This window comes from Rhodofomes roseus (assembly GCF_022264815.1).
Source record: "Rhodofomes roseus strain CIRM-BRFM 1785 chromosome Unknown C8Q71scaffold_4, whole genome shotgun sequence".
NCBI lineage: Eukaryota > Fungi > Basidiomycota > Agaricomycetes > Polyporales > Fomitopsidaceae > Rhodofomes > Rhodofomes roseus.
The window spans coordinates 1138982-1161022 of record NW_025952960.1 but is presented as its reverse complement, the minus strand read 5'-3'; the positions used below and the strand labels follow the sequence as shown (position 1 = coordinate 1161022).

Here is a 22041-nt window from a genome sequence, read left to right as displayed (position 1 = left end):
GATTAAGACTGCATTGAATTAGGATTAGATTAACAGGGGTACAAAAGTGTGTAAATCAGATCCAGGGTTTAATTCATTAATGAATGAAAGTAGATGCACTTAAACTGACAAAGATGAACATCGGACTCACCCAGAAGGAGGTATCTCTCCCGTCGTACCAGTGCACAAGGCTTGTGTGGTTCGACTGCGTTGTTGGGACATCACCATGATTGCATATGGGCCTGTCAACCTAGTACATCATATGAAAGTGCTACTGCGTGTGTAACAGAATATCCAAGTCAACTGTGCATTACCACACTGGCAGCTCTGAATCTGCATCTCGACCATGCCTCAGGCTCTGACCTATCTCATGTGAAACTGCCAATGTCACCCCGGTGGTCCCCCCGCTGGGAAACGTTGCATGCATTGAATGCGGCGCAGTGTGCACACGCTATCAATACTACGATCAACTTCGGCAACAAGCGATTACATTCCTAACACTCCTATGGTAATCATCTCAGTCTTCCTCTGACTCATATGCGAGTCTACACAGTTGGCTCGGGTAGAATCCGGGCCGTAGTAGACGATCCTATCATGACATGAGCAGACTGACCACACTGCGGTGTGGTCGTGCACTTGCTCGACGGAAAGTTATATCACCTTGATTGGAATGGAATTTTATTGGTCTGCGAACCTGCTTGACGAGCATCGCGGGTTTATCATGACGTGGGGCGACGGTTGCCCGCTGCTAGTACTTAGTCCGAGGTTGGGCGCCTCAGCCACACCGCGTCTCGCGACCACTGTTGCCTTTGCCGTACCCCATTTATACGCTCATTTCTCATCCTACGGTCTCGATAAGCACAAACTCGGAATCTATGCGTCAAGGCGAGCTCGAAGAAGTTGTCAGCAGCTCTAGCATCCACGCCATGGCCGTCTGTGATCGCTCTGTGCATCATGGATGATTGGATTGCCGCCGCCGCCCTCAATTCGCTTCCAACAGCTAGTACTAGTAGAGTCAAACAGCAATATTAAACAGCAATATCTGCTATAGTTTACTGTCTACCCACGATAGTCAGGAATAAATTAGAATCCTAAAAACCCTCGTTTCCTCGCCTCAAACCGGTTCCGGGTTGCATAGTTTGGAAAGGGCAGTCACTCGATTGTTGCTCTTTATCTGAATACATTGCGTCAAACAACCACGTATTATCTAGTTCTAGTAGCCTACTAGCAACTCTCGGGGTAAGATCTAGACCGCGCGTCCAGACCCCATCCCAGCCACAGGCGCGTCCGCGGAACCCACGTGATCGCGTCAGAGCGTTCAAGCTGGCCGGAGTTCTCAGTTCTTGGTCCTCGCAATATGTCGCCACGGTGGACTTCTTTCGGCTCCCAATATCTGCTTTGGACTCTGATGCATCGGCTGGACCGTCCATGTCATACGTCTTCAACTCCCATGGCGGCCTGGCCACGAGTCAGCGCGGTCTAGCCCTCGGTGGGGAACTAACCCGCGTCCGGCGACGACGTTGGAGGCGCTTTCGTTTGTCCGATGTCGCATTGCTTGCGGGCCAGCCTCTGTTGAAAGGCTATGGAAAGGTATCGGTGCGTGAGCTGGGTTCTCGGAGCTTGACCTTGAGCATGACTAACAAGCCTGCCTGCTGGACTCATCCCGATATATATGTCACCAGTGACATCCTGAACACCTGAACATAGAAGGATGCCTTTTGGTGTATGCTATTTCCATTCCATGCTCCTACGAGTATGGAGCATCGCGAACTTCGGAGGACGGTGTTGCACGACGGAACGACACAACTTCTACCGTGATCCGGGTATCTTCGACGTGTTGGCAGGCCAGGAACCAAGGCATCCTGGACCACAACTCAAGGCTTCACCTTCGACGTATTCGAATGCAGTGGACATCTCGGAGCCTTCTCGTGTCATGACGCCTCCGTGCCTCCGTCCTACCCGCCCCCTTGGCAAGCGCTCCGAGGCGGCTTATTACCATGCTGCCCCGTCGAGTGACATGGCTGCTCGCTGCTCGCACCGTCCCTCGCCCTCCTCTCGACCTGTACGGTCCACTCGACGCAGCATGACGGAGGATAGGAACGATACCATCGGGGCCTTGCTCGTCGCGACGCTCATCACCGCTGTGTGAGTCGTGTTCTCTGTGCCATACGACCCGGAGTACTCCTACGGGTCTCGAGTGCCGTAACGCTGAATGCATGGGCTGTAGAGGCTATGGCGTGACGTCTATGCAAACGTACCAGTGGTACCGGGCGTTCCCGCAGGACCCGCCAATCATACGATGGGTTGTGAGTCCGTCCTATGCTGTGGGATTCTCGAAGTCTTACGTGTAGACCTGGACTGTCTTAGGTGATGTCTGTGTGGTGGGCATCCATTTCCTCACGCGCTGATGGGTTTCGATGGTTGAAGATCTAACAATGACGCATCCGCTCTTGCAGCGTGCTTGATACACTCCACATCATACTCATCATGCATATGATCTACTACTACCTCGTCACGAACTACGACAACCCGAGTGCGTTGGCCGAATCGGTCTGGTGAGTCCATCTTTGATAAGGGACAGGCAGAGCTCGCTGACTTCGTGCATGATACAGGAGTTGGGACGTGAGTCTGCTACTACGGTACCCGAGAGTGCGACCAGTCTGAAAATTATGCATGGTTTAAGGTCAGCGTCCTGGTGACGGTACGAGCCCATCTTTTGTGTCTGAGTCGACTTGCTAAAGGCCCGCCCCGACGTCTTTAGGCCCTCATCACATGCGTCGTGCACGGGTGGGCCATGACACCTGCATTGCGCTTTCGTCGACTAATGCCGCATCAATCCATACAGGTTCTACGCTCGCCGTGTGTATATCCGTAAGCAGCGAGCGCGGATGGACTGCAGGCTGTGGAAACTCACATGCTGGTGTAGTGGGTCATCGACGTTGGCCTCTTGTCATCGTTATTGTATGTACTCCGCTCAGCAATGTCGACGGTCATACACAGGGCGCGCACTAACACGTCTGCACAGGGTGTGCTGTCTACGGTCAGATTAGGTACGTCCGATGTTCATGCACACTGTTACGCCGATCCAGACTCGCTTATGGCCATGCAGTATTCGGATGCAGTGAGTAACTCTGATTACATCGTCTCAGTACCATATGCTCATGACATGCCGCTCTTCGCGTAGTCGTCACAATCCGCATGTAAGCCAGTGGAATATCGTCGCTTGTATTCTCCCCCTTGGGGAAAGGATGTGCTCACTGTCCTTCTAGGCTCATCATCCGTACCTTCGCGGGCCTGCCCCATCAGATCGCCGTAAGACCCACTCCTCCTCTTGCTCCTGCGTGCTTACTTACAGGCTGATGCGGTGGCATGTGCTTCAGGCCCTAGTAGGTACAGGCATGGGCGCGGGCACGCTCGCGGACTGGATCATCACCCTTTCTCTCGTCATCTTGTTGAGGCGAAAGAAGACAAAGTTTAGCCAGTGAGCCCTCTTTCGCAGTCAGCGTCCAATTTTACTGATCGTGTTGTGTTATCAGCAAGTGAGTGCATCAACTTGTGCTTCGGGGCTGGCGTAACTGATTCATACAATTACGCGTAGAACGGACAGCGTGCGTTGAGTCCACAGCGTCTGAGCTGGCAGCGGGCTGACGAACTGGTGGTCTAGCTGATCGACAAATTGACGTATTGGACGATCAACAACGGGTTGCTCACAAGGTAAGTCGTGCAGCCTTCCATCGCCAGACTGAGTACTAGTATGCTAAGGGGGGCCCATAGTGTGGTGGGTCTCGCTGTGATATTCACCGTATGTCTTTCTCCACATGGCGTTTGAGACTACCAAGACGATGCCTCTGACTTTTGCAGTTCGTGACGATGCCATACAACATGATCTATATGGCGTTGCATCCGCTTTTGAGCAAACGTACGTCCACGCCAATTGTTTACGACCAGTGGTTCTGACATTGAGCTCGCAGTTTACGCCAATTCACTCCTAGCAACGTGGGCGCTCTTTTTTGTATACGGCTCGGGCGTTCGTTGACCAGGCACCGTGTGTGCAGCCTGAACTTCAGGAGCATCCACCGCGACGAGGCCAGTCGGGACGTCGACGCCGGCAATGACGCGCTGAAGCTCCAGGTAGGGATGGGACACGTCCGTTCTCGGTCAGCCACCGTGTGCTCGTGTAGACCAGGCTCCGACCCGGAGTCATCTCCGACAGACACGAAGGTGGAATCAGGAAAGGGAGATACCGAAGAGGTGAGCCAGCCGACTTTCTGGCTTGAGTGAAGTCGGGTGCTGATGCATGGACGGCGGCCAATCCAGATGAAGACTGGGAGCAAGGAGACGAGGACGACGGTTACACCCGTGCATGCAGACTCGTACGAGGGTAAAGTGACTGCAGGACCGTAACATACGAGCGAAGAAGCCATGTCCCGGGCACCAAGCGAAGTCTAGAGGGAGGAGTCCAGTAGTCCGGACACCATGCGACGTATGGGTGTCATACGAACAGCCTTCTCGGTGTGCGTGTACCTGAGTATAAACGATGGATGCCGCACTCGGGGTTGACCTGCTACCTGACATGGTTCGGAAGCTGGAAACTGGTGGAATGGCGTGTCCATTCATGCAGCCCACCGGCAATCGGACACTTCATGTGAGATGACTTATAGCTTACCTATCGGTGCTGCAGCGGGACAAGAGCCGATGAAAGGCGGGGCAGGCTGCGAGAGATCGCCGTGAGGCTGTTGTTCTTCGGAACTTTCTGAGCCTGGTGCATATATGAGCGCGAGATAGGCTCTGCAGGCAGTTTGTCAGTGAACTGTATGATATGGGCTTGGGCGTCCGGGGCTGTGCCTCCGTGCTGACACGCATGCGTCTTCCACCATGCCCGGGTAAACGACTGCGCGTTGGCGGACTTAGCTGCTCTTGAACTTGAAAGTGTTATTTTTGTGCACAATATTGCAGGCAGTCGTACTCTGAAGACTGAGCTCGTTCCGAGGACTGTCGTATGTGATCAATGTTGTTCATTTACGAGTTGTGGAGCGTGCCGGTGGCGGTGGCGGTACGAGGAGATTTGCCTTTCTGGGGCGAATAAGGCTGATGAGTCAGCATCCCGACGCCCTTGTCGGCAGCTGGGTTTCGGTATTCGGCACTTGCAGTGCGCAGCAACTTGGCAGCAACTCACTCGGGCTCATTGCAGCGGGCTGGTGGGCAACCCTCCCTTTCCTCCCGCTACTACCTACTGCGCTCCTTCGTTTCTTGTATATTTATCTGGCCGCCGAGCGATACCCATCGACTCCCCAGAAGACGACCCGCGGCCAAGAGACGAAGCGGCCACCCGCCCCGAAACGACAGCGATGACGAACTCAACTCTCTGCCCGTCCGACAACTTTGCAGTCGTCGAGCAGGATAGCTTTTGGAGCACCAATGGGCTCAATTGGGATGCCCACCGCATAGGATGGATCATAGCGGGCTGCTGTGCCTGCGTCGTGAGTCTATTCTTGGACTGGTCCCTCGGCTAGGGAGTGTTGAATCTTGGTGGCGGTAGTCTGTTCTGCTTACCCTTTACAATGTATTGCAACACGCACGGTGAGTCTTCTCGACGATGTTGCTTGTGTGGGCGACTGACGGCGGCGGCGCAGACATTACACCAACCCAGGAGAACAAAGACAAATGTACGTCGTCATATTTTTCTACACCTGACTTGCCAAATGCCTCTCCTATGACAGCTCTCTATCCCGTGGCGCAAATATCTGACTAGTTGTTCCTAGCATACGAGTACTGTACATGCCTGCCGTATACGCGGTCATCTCATTCTTCTCCTATCGCTTTTTCCGAAGCTACACCTACTATTCATTCATCGAATCTGGTACGTGCTGTAGACTTGATCACTCCTGATGTAGTGCTCACGCGTACGGTTACCAGCATATGAGGTACGCTATTCGTGTTTATATCTGATTGACAGTCGTCTGAAGTCAACCGCAGTCAGTCACCCTCAGTGCATTCCTGTGAGTCTATCGGGTACACATAGCTTGCGATGGAACGCTCATAATGATATCAGCCTCCTATTGATCGAGTTTGTTGCTGCGACGGCATCCGGGCACAATGTTGACAACGCCATCGCTCGTAAGGACAAGAACAAGCTACCCTTCCCGGTTCGTGGATGCTCGCACCGTGCACGACGTGACAGACTAATCTGCCTTGCAGTTCTGCATATGGAGATACAGGCCAACAAAGGTGATTCCAACGTACATAGGCATACGCACGCAGTCTGACGCGCCGAGATAGGCTTACTTCATGTATACGCTGAAGGTACGACACAGCGGTGTGTTGTCGATGTCCTCATGCCTACGCTCACTCGTTGGTAGTGGTCCGTCCTGCAATACGTGATCATCCGGCCAGCGATTTCCATCGCAGGCATTATCTGCCAGGCCTACGGCGTCCTCTGCGAGTCCGGACCCTGGAGCTTCAAAACAGCGAACTCGTACTTGGAAGTCATCGACGCTGTCAGTATAACGTACGTCTCGACAATAGCCTTTCGATGTATGGGACGTCTCAAAATGAGCGTTTTTGTTGCGTAGGATCGCGCTGTACGGACTCATCGTCTTCTATGCGCTTACCAAGGACGAGCTGAAGGGCCGACGACCGCTGGCGAAGTTCCTGTCTATCAAGTTGATCGTCATGTTCACTTTCTACCAGGGCTTGGTTGTACGTAGCTCTTCACGCTTTATTAATCGAGCCTCCACTGAGTGGTCTTGACCAGTTCGAAGCGTTAGAGGGACGCGTAATCCATGGTGGGTCGTTCCGCATAAGATACGACAGTGCATGTTCTCACGCGCAATGCAGCTACTCAGTACTGGACCGAGACGAACATCGCCAACGGTCTGAACGCCCTCGCGACTTGCATCGAGGTTCGCACAGGTCCGTACGGGGGTTGACAAGATGCTAACATGAGCGCATAGATGGTGTTCTTCTCGGCGTTCATGATCTGGGCATTCTCTGCGAGTGAGTACAAGGGGAATGACGGCACAACGAGTGTCTGGCGCCCGCTCTGGGACAGCATCAACTACAGTGCGTTCAACCGTATCGTTGTATCAACTGTGCGTCCTGACAATCCGCCCACCAGCCGACTTCGTCATCGAGATCGCGGGCTCGCTCAAGTTCTTCTTCGACTACATCTTCCGTAAGCCGTACACGCGCGGACCCCGAGTAACGATCACGGAGCTCGACGGGAAGACGCGGACGAAGATGAACCTGGGCGAAGCGTTCGGCGTCGGCTCGTCGCAGTACACGGCATACTCCCCGAGTGAGTCAGTCACTGAGATGAATGCCCGGGTGAGCTCCGACGAAAATATCAGGCTTGCGCCGTACACCTACGTGAGCCCCCATCCGAATCTACACCCGTCGGGCGAAGGAATGACCGGGACGAACATTAGCCCGGCGTCGAGCAGAGGGTCGTTGGACGGGTACCGGGAGCCCAGGTTGGTGGACGAGGCGAAGCAGTACCCACTGCGCTGAGTAGTAGAGGATGAGATTCTCACTTGCCTTGCTCGAGCTCCTTCGCTGTAATGTTTTTTGTTTTGCGTTTGTCGGGTGGACCCTCTACTATCTTGTCTTGCTCGTACGTCGATATAGTGTTTTCCTGCGGACATCGTCTTCTCTACCTCGGCTGCTGTACCATGGTTTCGTAAACTAATGCATGCGATGTCGTGAACAGCTCTGCATATAGCGAGAGCCGCATCAGGGTACATATTTAAGTCAGCAAGTTTACTTACGTGCTTATCTATCACACGTCAGTGACATCACAAAGTCGTACTTACCCGGGTCACAACTCGGTTCCACGTGATACAGGTTGTTAGCCGCCAAGCTCGTCCAAGCCGACCTTCTTGTTCTCGACGACGACGGAGCCGCTGCTCGCCCACTCCCTCCTTTCACCTCACGTTCTCTACTTTACGCTCGTTTAACTGTGGAACCAACGGATGGCAAACGGGCACGACAAAATTCGCAGCGGGCACGCCGTTGCCCCGCACGGACATCGTAAACGCGACTGTGAGTAGATCTGGTTGCTTTCTGGGGCAGTGACATGTGGGACGGGCTGCTTGCCAGTCGGGCGATAGGCGATAGTGAGGGCCCATGTGCTAGCTGCATATAGGGTGCAGCAGCTGTTTCTCGGGTGGGAAGACGGGGGCACAGAGACCAAGAGGGTAGCTAGGCCTTTGACTGGGCAGTGCGAATTCAGAGATTAGGACCCTACTCTGACTATCGGTGGGGAGTCCGTAGCACAAGCTGATCCTGCTGTGCGGATGATCCTTCACGTTGTTATTCGAAAGCACTTGGTCTCTAGCCATGCAAACGCACCCTCGAACTATGCATGACGCTTCCCGGTGCGCGTCCCACTGGTTATGTGTATCCATTGCCCCCTGGAGTCATATATGCATGGTCCATGCTCGTACCCGCATCGTCGGTATGCAGTGCCTTAGCGTCTCGTTTCCAAATTGTCTGGATGGGATCATGGATGAGACAAACCAGGGCACTGACGTCCGGATGGTCTCACCATGCCTTGATGGACACGACCCGCGTTGGCCCTGTGTAGGAACAGGCTCGAGTACCACATCTACATTCTGACAGGATGAGCATCTGGCCTCCCCGCCAACTCCCACATATCCTGAATAGAGTCGGGTACTGGTACTCAGTGGTGCAGAAACTCAGCGGAGTGCACTCGTGGTTGCCGCAGAACAGTTGGATGTTTGCGGGTCGGAGTCTTCCGTCGGGGACTGCCTTAGGGGCTTGATGACCATGACCATTGCCCATCGCCTCAGTATTCTAGAATTGGATCAGTCTGTACGAGCCGAGCTGACTCTTACTCCTAGCGTGCGCTACCGGAGGCTTCTACAAATCACCTAGCGCAGCGACCGTAGTCGACTCATCCGACCCTCTACAAATCAGCTGGGATACGACATGCCTGGACACAACCGCTGTCGATATCTACCTGTTCGCCCCCCTCGCCGCCACATCACGGGTCCACATCTGGCAAAACGTCGATTATGCATACGGAAGCTACAATGCCACCCTCCAACCGTCATGGTGGAACTCCACCAAATCTGTGAGCCTGCAGCTGGAGATCATCGAGTCGGGCATGCCGACCTTCATGGCCACTCTCCCTGCCGGACCCATATGGAACGCTACATATAGCAAAAGCGACGCTTCCACCAATAGCGACACCGCTTCTGGGTCAATTTCGGAGGACGTGAATAACGTTCCGAAGCACGGGCTCTCCAAGGGCAAGGTTGCTGCTGCGGTGATCATGACTTTACTCGCCGTTGCCGGTATCCTTGCAGGCGTGTACATTTGGCGCAGTCGCAAGCGTAGGGAGGAGAAGCGGAAGCGGTTCAGCGTTGCGGTAGACAAGCGCATGTCCACGATCTCCACGGAATGGAGACCGGTCACCACTGCAGGCGCGACGCATGCTGTCCGGAGCAGCGTATACAGCGGCGGAGACCGCGCATCGACAATCGATGGTGGACAGGCCTCCATCGGCTCGCACTCCCTGCGTCTGCAGACTACGGAGGAGGAGCTGTCCCCGCCTGTTATGGCTCAAGTCCGCCCTGGCTTCCGTGCAAGCCTGTACAGCGCGGCTGACCGCCAGTCGCGCGTGTCCCGGGTGTCCTTCGCGCCAGACATGCGTCCGTCCTCGGAGTACCGCCGGACGCGTGCGTTCCATGATGACTATGTCCCTCCGCTGCCGGACGCGATGTCGCCTACGCAGACCGCCGGACCATTCAGCCTCAGCTCTGATGACATCCGTGCCCATATGTCTGGACAGGAATTCTCAAGCTCAAACCGTGACTCCGTTTCCGCTGCTCTGTCCAGTAAGTACCGTCATTTAGTGTCCCCCGCATTGCGCTAATGCCTCTATAGTGATGCGTACGGGTTCCTCGCCCACCGACGATAGCTACATCATTCCTGCTATGATGAAGATGCCCGAGCCTGAACTGCCCATGCCGCCTGCCGCGGCCCTCCAGGCACCTTCTGCTCCTCAGTCGCCTATCCTGGGTGGGATGCCGATGCCATCTATCCCTGGGATTGCCATGACACCGGATGACATGCTTCGCGCGTACGCTGAACGTAACTTGCGCTCGCCGCCGCCTACTTCCTCCACTCCGGCGCCTTCGACTGGGACCGGCATGCTACAGCTTTACGCGCAGGACCCTACCCCGACCACGATCGACATGTTCGGACTGGTGTCCAAGCCGACGCCGCCGTCGCCCGCATCGCTCTATCCTGACATGCCTCCGCAGAGCCAGGATCATGATGGCGGTGACGAGCCCCGGGGCAGCTTTGCAGTCTCGGAGGAGAGTAGATATGGCGTGGAGAACGCTGAACACGGTTCTGCTCTCTAGGCAAGGTACCACAGCTTCCCAAACCGCGCCACCTTCCGTGCAATCTGTCCGTCGTCCCACCCGCTCTACCCTTGATCCTGTCATTGCTGGCCAACTCAGTCTGTACGATATTGACGTTGTCAGCAGCTCGCTGGCGGAATTGTCCCCCGCCCAAATTTCTTGACGTATCTCCTTGAAGTATCATTGATATCTCCATACTCTACCCTTGCCACATAGCTTCGCGTAAATTCCGGCCGCAGCCTGATTACTCGATTGCTGTCGCCGCTTTTCCTCATTCGTCACCCTGTCTTGTTCGAGATTACCAGAGTCATCTCACCGCTTTTCACATGCTGCCATACACGCATATTGGGTGGTGTTCTTCTCATACCCTTTCTTCCTTATATTCTACTTATGCCAACCCGCTCTCTCGCGCGACGCCGTACATTCATTCCTTGCGGCTTGCCGCGAAATCTACTGACCGCGGTGTGGGTCGTGTTGTAGGGCACAGGTGTCTTCACCTTCTGTACGTTTCTCGCTTGGGTGTTCTGATCCATTGTAGGTTTTTTGTAATGTGATTTGGATATGTATCGCATCTACGTCTGGCGGGCCTCGCGCAACGCGTTGGCGGAAGCGTCCATTCACTGAATGAATCAACGAGGGTTGCATATATCTTTACTGATCACAGCAGCAAACAAACCGAGTATCTTGCAAGGACGTCTCTTGCATTTCTCCTCACAAGTACCGAGCACAACATCGACTGTGGTCTAGCTGCAATTAATTGCAGTTGGCCTGTCCGGGACTTGGTGGGTGTCATCTCCGGTTGACGTCACTTTCCTGTTACAGAAGCTAAGCTTGCTTGCCTTTTGCGTCTCAAGTTCACTTCCAACGTCATTCGCTTTCGCCTTCCCTCATCGTTTCTATACATACGTCTGTGCTGACGCGTCCGCTCCACTTTTGACCGCGTCCTTGTACATATAACGCAGGCCCGCGCCGCCTGGACTGCATCGAATCCCCGCCCACCCTTGAACCAAGACCACGACGTCGACGAACGGAAACCCGACGCACTCGTACAAGTACTACACAGGGTCACCGCCATCTCGTAAGTACTTATCGGTGCGGTGGTTAGGTGCGACCATCACACGGATGGGCGAGAGAGGGTCACCCTACAAACAAGTACTTACTGCCGCCGAATGTACATCGCACAAGCGCTCGACGAACTGCAAGTAGCGGGCGCTTCGTCGCATTTCCCATCTGCTGGTTCTATCCATCGACAGTATGCTAACCTCATAGTCCGCTCACCGTTGCGTTTCTTTCCTATGGTCAATACTGTGCACGACATCTATTAGTGCTATACTACACTGCCGTCACAATGCCGTCACGGTCAAGGCACTTTCTCCCGGCGTCGTTCTCCCACGTGGTCCGGCGGTGTGGCGGCGGACTGACTTCAAGTTGACGTCGAGTTCCACAACTCGGAATCTCCTGCTACCTCCACATCCTACTGCCCTCCTCGCAATACATCCACCATTTCGCTCCCTCTGCCGCTGCCCCAACGCCCTCCGAATAAGAATTCGACTTGGCAGCCGAGATAGACATGATCTGCATCTGGCGGCGGTTGCCGAAGGCCCAGCGCAACCAGCTCTTGCCGTTGCCGTCGCTGTCGACCAGACCCGATCCTGGCTCGGCGGCGTGATTGAATCGCGCGCCCACCTCCACTGATATAACACCGAGGGGCATTGCTCGCAGACTCTCTATCTCTGCTCTCGCCGACGCTGCGTTCAGGATGTCCCATTTCCTCCAGAGCATCAAGCACACTGTCGACAGTGAATTCAAGAAGCTCGACCAGGGGCTTAACCACGCTGTGGCGACTGTCGAAGGTGCGTATCAAGACATGTAGCAGAGGTTGAGTCGTCGCTGACAATCCGGCACGCATCGCAGGCTTTCTGAGTCCAAACCGTGCGTAGAATCTGTTCACTCGTCGATCATGGCGCCGATCACCGACATCTCGCTTAGGCAGGCACGACGACCCGGAGGAGCAGCGCATTGACGCGGTCCGCCAGGAGATTAACGACAGCCACCGATTCCAGTCCTTTGCGGACAAACGGCATGCCAACTTTGTCAAATGGTACCGTCTTCCGTTGTTGCATGATCCGCTAATGGGGAACGATGACTGAAGAGGTCCTGTAGGCACGTCGATGGGCATGATTACATGTACGCGCTCTCCGAGATTCTGGACAGTGCACGCGACTGCATCTTCATTCTCGTATGTGACTCTTTTACCGCGGGTATATGCGTACCCACTGATCGTGTGACCAGGACTGGTGGCTCACTCCGGAGTTGTACCTGCGTCGCCCGCCGGCTTTCAACCAGGAATGGCGTCTGGACCGTCTGCTGAAGCGCAAGGCCGAGGAGGGTGTGAAGATCTACGTTGTCGTGTACAAGGAAGTCACGCAGACCATGTCTATGAGCTCGTCTCACACCAAGGTGCGTCGCGCGATCATCTTGCGAACGCTACCACCTGACTGGGGGCTCGTAGCACGCTCTCGAGGACCTACACCCGAACATCGCATGTATGCGCCACCCTGACCACATTGGCAGCAAGGGTACGTCGTCAACGCGGCCCTGCTTGGCTCCCCATTGACATTTCCTCAGACGACGTCGAGTTCTGGTCGCACCACGAGAAGGTCTGTTGCTGCCTCCCCGACCTGCCTTATCCTCACCTCGCCCACAGCTTGTCGTCGTCGACAACCACCGCGCGTGCGTCGGCGGGCTGGACATCTGCTTCGGGCGCTGGGACACGCACACGCACCCGCTCGCGGACGTGCACCCGACCGACTTCAGGCGCACGCTCTTCCCCGGCCAGGACTACAACAACGCGCGCGTGCTCGACTTCAAGGACGTCCAGAACTATGTCAGCAACGGGCTCAGTATCATCGAGACCGCCAGGATGCCGTGGCATGATGTGCGCATCCAACCGTCCGTTACTGACAGTCGTGCGTAGCTCACGAGCACCGGCGTAGGTTCATATGACCCTCTGCGGCCCGTCCGTGCTCGACCTCGTGCAGCACTTCGTGGAGCGCTGGAATGAGGTCAAGAAGCGCAAGGTATGTCCTGGTTGTTCGTACCTCGTACGATCGAACTCACATCATCGCGCGCAACAGTACAGCAAAGATCAGTGCGTGCCCACTGAGAGACGCCGCCGAGCCAAGCTGAACCCTTCCCTGCAGACGCTACGACTGGCTCGCCCTTCCGCACGATGTCCAGGAGGCCCCCGAAGAAGCCGTCTCGCGTGCGTCTCACGCACAACCGTCTCCTTTGCGCTATCCTGACCGCTCGCGTCACAGGCCACCCGTACCGCGAGGCCTGGCACGGCATGGGCCGTCGGTTCCGCCAGCGCTTCCACGGGCTCCACTACAGGCAGGAGTCAGACATTCTTGACGACCCCCTGCTCTATCCGCGCCCGCCCAACGGGTCGTGCACGGTGCAGGCCATCCGTAGCGTCAGCGACTGGAGCCATGGCGTGCTGACGGAGCATAGCATCCAGAATGCTTGTGAGTGGAGTGCAATGGATTGGTGCAGGCGTGTGCGATGTTGACCGACGGGTGCAGATCGCCAATTGATCATGGAGGCTAGCCATTATATCTACATTGGTGGGTCAACCGTCCCCATCTCATCATCGAGAGTAAACTGATCATGGAAGTCGTCGTCAGAGAACCAATTCTTGTACGTATTAGTTTTCTTGGCGGTTGAGATGGCTTCGTGACGAGCGTGGCTGCAGCATCTCGAACACCCAGGAGGACGGCCCCGTCAAAAACACCATCGCAAAGGCCTTGGTTGACCGTATCATCCAAGCTGCTCGTGACGGTCAGAAGTTCAAGGTCGGTTTGCCTCTCCAGCACATTGAATTCTGCGCCTTACCGACCCATTCAACCGCAGGTTGTGATCGTCATCCCAGAGGTGCCAGGATTCGCTGGACAAGGTAGGCATTCGCTCTGTCGGCGTTGTGACTCGGACTTATGCTCGCGCTCTTGCCCAGTGAAGGACGAGACGTCTGTCAGGACGATCATGGCCGCGCAGTACCGCACCATGAACCGTGGTGGCCATAGCATCTACGAGGAGATCCGCAAGGCTGGATACGAACCGTGAGTCTTTACGATGATGAATATGATAGTTGTCCGCTCATGAGATGATCAGTTCGGATTACATCCGCTTCTACCACCTCCGCGCCTACGACCGCATCAATGCACCCTATGGTTTGTGTGCATGTCAACTCATCGTTGCAATTAGCTTAACACGGTGGCTTGGCAGAGACGTTCATGAAGTCGCTGGAAGAGCAGAGCGGCGTTACGTTCCACCAAGCCATGACCGCCCTCGCTCGCATGTGGGTCGGCAGAGACGAAGAGCAGAACGCGCCGAAGGAGACCACCGTCGTCCTCCCCACCGGCAAGATGTCCGAGGAGATCACCGCCTCCGGTGGCAAGCCCGAGCTTAAGACGGAGACGTACACGCTGCCGCAATCGTACGAGGAGGCGAAGGCAATCGTCGACCGCTGGCACGATACCGCGTCGCGCCTCAGGGGAGGCGGGGACATCTCGGACAACGTCGTGCAGCATATGATGCACGACCGCACAAACCTGACAGACGAGGGATGGCTGGGTAGCCCCGACGAGCAGAAGGCCGCATATGTGTCCGAGCTGCTGTACATCCATTCGAAGCTGATGATCGTGGATGATCGGAGGGTTATTGTACGCTTCCCAAGCAAGTCCACCGTGTTCTTCCTGAGCTAATGTCTGGCTAGATGGGGTCCGCGAACATCAACGACCGTAGTCAGAAGGTATGGTGATGATTACATGTCAGTCGTGCATGTGTATTTATCGTCTTCGTTCTTAGGGAGACGGTGACTCCGAGATTGCCTTGGTGGTTGAGGACGAAGATATGATCGAGACGACCATGGACGGGCGGCCGTACATGGCGGCTCGTTTTGCGGCGACGCTGCGTAGGAAGCTCTACAGAGGTAAACCCGAGTCGAGATCTTCGGTGATGGTCTGCTGACTCTTCGCACAGAGCATCTTGGACTCATGCAGCCACAGCTCTGCCCTGGACCACAGGAGCACGTCACGTCCTTCATGCGCCCGGCGCCTCACCCGAATGACGACGAGACGGGTGACGACGAGGACAAACTCGTCGCCGACCCCCTCGCGGATGCGACCGTCGACCTGTGGAACCGCACAGCGAAGAACAACCGTGACATCTTCACGGAGATCTTCCGGCCTGTTCCGACCAATCTTGCTCGCGACTGGGACGCGTACTCGGTAGGTGTCCGTGACTACTAGAGCGGCGACGAGTGTGTTGACACTGTTCGATAGCGCTACGTGCCGAATGTCCTGCCGGGGCATGTCGTGCCTGACGTCTCGTTGGAGCGAGTTAAGGACCGCCTCTCGAAAGTCAGAGGGGCACTCGTTGAGTGTCCGATGGTGAGTTGCATCGACACGGATTGTACTCTTCAGTTACTTATCCATTTGTTAGGACTTCTTGATTGACCAGAAGGACTTCGTGGAGGGTATCGATTGGATTGGTCTCAACCCGACGCTGCCCATCTACATCTAGAAGCGATGGCCTCTTATCCATGGATGCTAGCGATCGTCCTACCATGAAATGTAACGTGTTATGTATACTTGTACATCTTGCATCACCTGTTGGCTACCTCGAATGACAAATTGTGTAACGATTGCAGTAGTTGTACAAGGAATGATATTGTGTATGCGCGAGATGTGTGCAATGATTATGCAGCCAATTAAATTCTATAGCCTCGTCAGTGTGTCAGTCTCTCTAGTCCTCGGGGGATCTGCGTCTGTGTCAGTGGACGTCCGCGCATAGTGTGTTGGACCCCATTACCTTCCAGCCATGTGTATTAGCAGCTCTTTTATAGCCATCCAACGCTTCCTGCATTCCGTAAGGCCTGGCATAGAGGAGGGACATTCAGCTCACACTGCGCAGTCAACCTAGTCATACGCACGTGTCCCAGTTTTGAGCAAGTCGAGCGGGTCGAGGCTCCGTGTTCGAGATAGCTAGCTTGATCTGAAGGAGGATGGCCGATATGCTGGTCACCGACGTTTAGTCTGTTGGCGTTATCGTGGTGCATACAACAGGCACTGACCTGTAACTTGGCAGCCAGCCTGACGTCGAGACGTGGAAATCAGTATCCTGCGCAAAAGGCTCATAGCAAACCCACCATCGGCCGTCAGTAAGTCCATACACATCGAGCCACCTGTCCATCTGTGAGATACTTATTTGAGAGGCAGGACATGCTTGCTTACCTCCTGTTACATGGCCTCCGCCACCCTGGACAGTGGTTAGACAAGCGAAAGGACCATGGTTTACACTACTTACCAGGATGAAAGGTAGGAGACGTGGCCTCAGAATACGAAAGAACGGGGGACTATGAGGGAACATAGGCGGGAACCGGATCTCAAAGACGAGAGATGTAACACCTCTGAAAAGAGCTCAGTCACATTCCTGCGACGCTGTGATTGCACTCACCGTGCTTCCATGTCTTTGGCTATCTGGAGGTCCTTGTCGAAGGAATGCAGTTCTACGATCCACTGATAGAGATTGTCTCCCACGAACTCCGGTGGCATGTACCATCCGAGTTCGCGCAGAGACTTCGCCCGCTCTTGTTCCGTTAGCATCGCCTTCAGCTCTCTCTGCAGTGCCATCGTTGCTTGCAGACTGGATTCCGAAGGGGGCAGCAGCACGTTTTCGATGCAGAGGCTCACCCAGGCAGGATCATGGGCCCAGTCGTCCTCATCCATCGGTTGCTGCGGCAAGGCTGCTAACGATCGAGAGATAGCCTCGCCGTTTGCGAAGACGGTCATGTCGTCAGCATCGTACTCAGCCTCGAGATACTCGTCGCGTCGTGCAGACAACAGCTTCTCGAGCCTGAAGGATGGTTCTGGGACCTGGACCTCTCTGGAAGCCATCGTCAACTTGTATGCAGGATCCAGGCGGACGTAGGGCATGCGGACGTCCGCGGATCGCTCTCCTTCTGCCGCGGCATCATGGTTGGCGGCTTGCACGAGAAGGTAGCGACTGCGCCGATGTCAGGGATTGAAGTGCAGCCTGTGTGTTGACGCGGGACTTACCAGATTATCCAATCGGTTTTCGCGACGACAAAGTAAGGATTTGTGTTCACAAACTGCGACGGCATGTTCACGATCTGCGCGAGGGCAACACATGACTGTATGCTGAGAGCACTGTTTTTCCAACCAGTCGATCCACGAGCTGAGTATCCTTGGGAAACCGAGCCTTCTCTTGCGAAATAGACTCCTACATAGGTAATAAGCAACATCTACGACATCCATAACTAGATTCACAGACCATTGCCATATGCTCTGCCATTGGAGATCTTGTCGAACCACAAGCCATGTCGAATGATCTAGAGGGATTCTAGGACAGGAAACGGTTGTGAAGAATGGTGACATACCGAGTGCCAATTTCTCAGGGAGGAACCATGAAATGCCTATCAGAGATCGTCAGATATTGCCGGTCACGAACATGCCGGCAACGTACGTAGAGTGAGGGGTATTGCCTGCAGTTGGCGTCCACATTTTGCACTTCCGTCAAAGCAGTCCGGAACTTCGCCTCGGCATCGGGAGCACCGACACTGAAGCGGAACTGTCTCCATGTAGGATCTATCAAGGTGTTAACAATGGCCGAATGCACACGACAGGGTGGGTCAAGTACCTATGTTCGTAATGCGATCCTCTGGGGAGCGTAACTCTTCTAAGTGCGCCATACAGGATCCAATACACCTATGTCGCACTCCGTCATATAGCCATTAGACACTGAATACGCTTCGACAATTACCATCGGAGAAGCAACCACGCGGCACTTGGTACGGTAGGGGCCATATCCCTGAGCTTGTGCTTCGTTCTTCCGATAGCAATTGGCTTCTCCAGGTGCCGCTTCATGTTTGCAATCTAGTCCCGATGTAGGTGGTGAGAGCCGGGGACAAGTGCAGAAACCGAAAACGCACAGGAGGGAGCGCATCAAGCAGTTCAACCATCGATTGACACATCTTGAGCAAGGTTATCTGAGGAATACCAGTTCGATGTCGACCGGGACATACCTGGCGTGGACTGAGTTTATCGAAGTCATAGAGGCCGTCTTCATCCGCGGTCACTCTTGTGTCTATGCCCGATGTGTATGGGACACGAAGGCCCATCCCGATCGGGAATGGACCCTCTGTGGATGCCTCCTTCGCCGCGACGTAGGTAACGGAGACGAGAAGGTCGACGATATCAGTACTCTCGCAGATCTCATACTATCGACAGGCATTCAGCGGGCATCGACACCTTGTGAGCAATAGCGCCTACCTCCAGAGAGGGCCCCAAGTTGAGATGGTAGTACTGGTAGGTGCATAGTCCGGTGTCGCACACGTACGGCTTCAGGGACTCGTAGTTCGTCTTCAGCTCTTCGTGGCATACGATGCAGTACCGAGGACACAGCTATGACGAAGGCTCGTGAACAGTGGATCATCCAGGATGTGTCAACTCACCGTCAGTCGTCGCAACAAGTAGCAGAATGCCAACAATGGCAGGTTGAGTGGTGCACCGCGGTCGTAGGCGAGAAGGGGATCGGGTGGCAGCTTGTAGCTACTCGCGAGCCCCGCTTCCTTTTCGTCAGCCGCCCGGATTTGCTGCATCATATCGGCGAAGACACGCTCAGATCAGTCATAAAATCGAGGCATGACCACAAACCTTTCTCATACTCTTGAGGATGTCGGCCGGTTTCTTCTGCACTCTCTCTGCCTCCCATGCGAGCACCTCTGCGCCAGCCCAGCCGAGTTCGTGTTCCAGCCTCAGCTGAACGACACGCAGGAAACGCTGGTTCAACAGAGTCTCAAGCGAGGCGCTCAAGCTGAACGGCTGGAAGCTCGACTCCTCGACCTGCGGCTCGTCGTCCGTGGGCTCTAGCAGTTCATGGTCGCCCTCGTCATCCGACAGCATCTCATCCTGCACGTCCTGCTCGGGCGGCGGCACATCGGACGGCTGGTCCTTCAGCCCGAACACACGCACGACCGCCGCCACATGCTCTTTCTGCGGCTTATAGATCGGCGTGAGGCCAATCCTGAACTGCGGGGAGATGCCTCGCGTCGCCGCATCGGGGCGCACGGTGCCGTCGGTCTGCAGCACGGGATACGTGCCGCGCAGACCTGTCACTAGGAGCGTTAGATGTTGTGTTCGCGAGAGGAGCCGCCCGTCCCAGGCCATCAGCGCGCGTGCGGGGATGTCCCGCGCGAGCTTGATGATCGGGATGGACACGGAGAGAACGAAGTCGTCGGCCCCGAACGGTATGAAGCCTGGTCGGTAATCGTAGGATACCACCTCGTTGAAGTGACTGGGCTCTCGTCAGTATATATGCGTCGCGGTAGAGGCGGAACGGCCACGGACATCTGCAGCAGACGATAGTCGAGCTTCGCCTTGTCGACGACGTCAATGCCTAAGCCGTCATCTGAGTGCATGTCGTAGTCGAAGTCATCCTCTTCCATCTCGTCATCCGTGTCTCCGTCCTGGTGGCCTGCAAGCTTCTTGGCGAGCACGGTCAGTAGTCTCTCAAGCATATCCTCGATGGTGCGCGAAGGCTCCTCAGGCAAAACCTCAATGACCTCTGCGATCGCGCTAGGGATGTGCTCATCGGCGGCGTGACAGAAGAACGTATGTTGTCCCGGGTAATCGGACGTGTCTGAGTGACGGATGCGCGAATCGCTTCTGGTGAGTATCGCCACTCTAGGTCACCTTTCCCGCTCACCAGAGATGAAGAAGTGCAACGCCGCCAATGCTTGCTCGCCCGAGTCCTCAATGCGGCACTCAAATGTACCATCCTCATCTCCGGGTCGAAAGCCTGTGGCACGGCGTCCCCGACATTGAAGTCCGCATCAGATCGAACATCCTGTAACGTACCTGCGACTCTGAGTGCCCCATGCTCGAAGCCTTGCTGCGACGCTTGCTCCATGTCCAAAATGTCGGCGCTGTATCTTCTCCTCCCCTTGAGGGAGCTCTTCATAGCGGACGGACTTGTACCTGAACTTGCCAGCGGTGGCATGCTTGAAGTTGTGGCTGAGGCTGTGGCCACGTTGTCGCACTGGACCCTTCGACGCTTGCGCACACGTTCGCCATCTGATTCGGGGTGGGCCATCCGTCAACGCGTTAACAGCGGCGATCCTGCAAAGTCAAGTATTCGGATTAGGTTGCTGCAATCGTAGTTTGAGTTATTTGAGCATCATCAGCAGCAACTGTCGCGTGGAAACATCCAAGGCGGAGTTCAAATCTATCATCTCGGCCACACAGTGGCCACACGCAGTGGTATAGTACCAGCGCAACAGCCTCAGGTGTGATGCGCTCAAAGGTAAGTAGACACCCGTGGAAAAACAAAACCTGATAATCTACTGCATATATGGCTACGGAGACACAGTGAGTAACGAGTTGACCAGTGCTTCGAGTTGTAGGATGACCAGATGGACAGTGGGTGGCTGAGATCTTGGCCCGATATAATCTACTCGACGCGGAGGCATTCCTAAGTACTTTCGTTATTTCCTATTCCAGTCATGAATATGGAAGCTCTGTCGCCAGATCTCGTCAAGGCATGCGCCCAGAAGCTGACTGAGTCCATGAGCACGCACCTACGTAACGACGCCATGAATGGGCATCGCCTCAGCATACTCCAAGCGCGTGGAGCGCGGAGCGTGAGTACTCAATGCCCATGCACTCACAGGTGCACCTCTACTTTGCAATTCATGCGCCTGCTCGGTCACTACCATGTCGAACGCCCACAGCGTTTTGCGTGAGAGCGGACGGTAGTAGCACTACGCCATGTCAATCACCTGGCCCGGGGTGAGTTATGTCGGTGTGCAGGGGAACCGCAACCGACGCCTGGAGGTTTTTTGAATTTTTTCCTCCCAGGTTTTAACCTCGGGACCCGCCCGGTTGGCGACCAGTGGGCCGGGGTGTGCGATCGACGTAGCATTGTACTCACGCCGTGTTATTGCTCGAATAGTGTACGATATTGTAGAATAGACGGGGCCGCTTGGGTTGGATTCTGTCATGAAAGTAAGTAGTGAACGTTGTCGGATGTCACGTGTAGTAGATACGCGTAAATTGCGGCTAAATGGACCCATCTCCTCCTCCTCCTCCTCCTCCCGTCGACCTGGGTGGCGCGTTTTAACGCCCACTACTGTACAGGCCGGCGTCCGCCGCGTCTTAGCACAGGCTTGCTTGTAGCGGTTAATAAATGCAGAGATCATCATCATCACCTCCTCCTCCTCCCCCTCTCGAGCTGGAAGGGAGTCAGCTGGTGTTTGTGTGAAGGAAGTCCTCCGTACGAAGATTCTCGAGGAGAATATCATGAGCATAGCTCAGGTGAGCATCGAGATTCGGCCTCAGGCTAGCTGCCACCGCCGACTCCGTCTAAGCCAGGTATCACCCACTCGGGCTCCGAACTCTTCGTCGCTTACCAATAACGTACCTTGGACGAGTACCATTGCTTTCGTCAGCGCGTTAGTTTGCTTATGGCGGTTAATAAATGCAGATTTCATCATCATCATCATCGTCAGCGCGTTAGGATTGACAGGCCATTCCCATGCTATGAGTCCTGTCCGGACTCCGCATGGGGCGTGGTCTACCGGAAGGCTTGCCAG

General features: G+C 55.1%; 5 protein-coding genes across 5 annotated transcripts; 4 read left to right on the top strand and 1 right to left on the bottom strand.

Moving 5' to 3' along the window:
• Positions 1-1720: 1720 nt before the first annotated feature.
• C8Q71DRAFT_854751 (uncharacterized protein) lies at positions 1721-4383 on the top strand (the record flags this gene model as incomplete). Its single annotated transcript, XM_047927095.1, has 21 exons — positions 1721-2124; positions 2207-2285; positions 2347-2360; positions 2436-2534; positions 2592-2601; positions 2663-2680; positions 2741-2766; positions 2825-2850; positions 2906-2940; positions 3005-3029; positions 3089-3100; positions 3164-3179; positions 3249-3291; positions 3360-3460; positions 3578-3587; positions 3644-3693; positions 3754-3781; positions 3841-3898; positions 3951-3975; positions 4035-4230; positions 4297-4383. 21 exons carry the CDS (start codon positions 1721-1723, stop codon positions 4381-4383), a joined length of 1362 nt encoding a protein of 453 aa, XP_047782363.1.
• A 673-nt stretch (positions 4384-5056) lies between these two features.
• On the top strand, positions 5057-7690 carry C8Q71DRAFT_742077 (organic solute transporter Ostalpha-domain-containing protein). Its single transcript, XM_047922842.1, has 15 exons — positions 5057-5459; positions 5519-5559; positions 5613-5645; positions 5742-5839; positions 5896-5903; positions 5956-5978; positions 6032-6125; positions 6178-6207; positions 6259-6282; positions 6339-6487; positions 6552-6678; positions 6734-6764; positions 6817-6881; positions 6933-7041; positions 7097-7690. The coding sequence occupies exons 1-15, from the start codon at positions 5328-5330 to the stop codon at positions 7486-7488; spliced, it is 1356 nt and encodes a 451-aa protein (XP_047782362.1). The 5' UTR covers positions 5057-5327; the 3' UTR covers positions 7489-7690.
• Positions 7691-8766: 1076 nt separating this feature from the next.
• On the top strand, positions 8767-10615 carry C8Q71DRAFT_889985 (uncharacterized protein; the record flags this gene model as incomplete). The annotated part of the gene is made up of 3 exons (XM_047928641.1): positions 8767-8788; positions 8841-9839; positions 9889-10615. The coding sequence occupies 3 exons, from the start codon at positions 8767-8769 to the stop codon at positions 10368-10370; spliced, it is 1503 nt and encodes a 500-aa protein (XP_047782361.1). The 3' UTR covers positions 10371-10615.
• A 1514-nt stretch (positions 10616-12129) lies between these two features.
• Positions 12130-16205, top strand: C8Q71DRAFT_889977 (phospholipase D/nuclease; the record flags this gene model as incomplete). Its single annotated transcript, XM_047928640.1, has 24 exons — positions 12130-12223; positions 12285-12302; positions 12360-12471; positions 12534-12609; positions 12663-12830; positions 12883-12949; positions 12999-13030; positions 13078-13308; positions 13367-13450; positions 13508-13521; positions 13574-13635; positions 13691-13897; positions 13955-13996; positions 14057-14069; positions 14125-14224; positions 14283-14325; positions 14383-14488; positions 14541-14599; positions 14655-15091; positions 15145-15180; positions 15237-15360; positions 15411-15658; positions 15713-15820; positions 15873-16205. 24 exons carry the CDS (start codon positions 12130-12132, stop codon positions 15951-15953), a joined length of 2562 nt encoding a protein of 853 aa, XP_047782360.1. The 3' UTR covers positions 15954-16205.
• On the bottom strand, positions 16159-20411 carry C8Q71DRAFT_854747 (uncharacterized protein; the record flags this gene model as incomplete). The annotated part of the gene is made up of 22 exons (XM_047927094.1): positions 16159-16191; positions 16242-16305; positions 16363-16446; positions 16504-16522; positions 16579-16614; positions 16664-16688; positions 16737-16839; positions 16887-17435; positions 17489-17672; positions 17724-17781; positions 17830-17865; positions 17916-18037; positions 18090-18157; positions 18213-18325; positions 18382-18423; positions 18475-18669; positions 18722-18853; positions 18904-19044; positions 19106-19745; positions 19799-20090; positions 20157-20249; positions 20309-20411. 22 exons carry the CDS (start codon positions 20409-20411, stop codon positions 16159-16161), a joined length of 3132 nt encoding a protein of 1043 aa, XP_047782359.1.
• Between the last annotated feature and the right edge of the window lie 1630 nt (positions 20412-22041).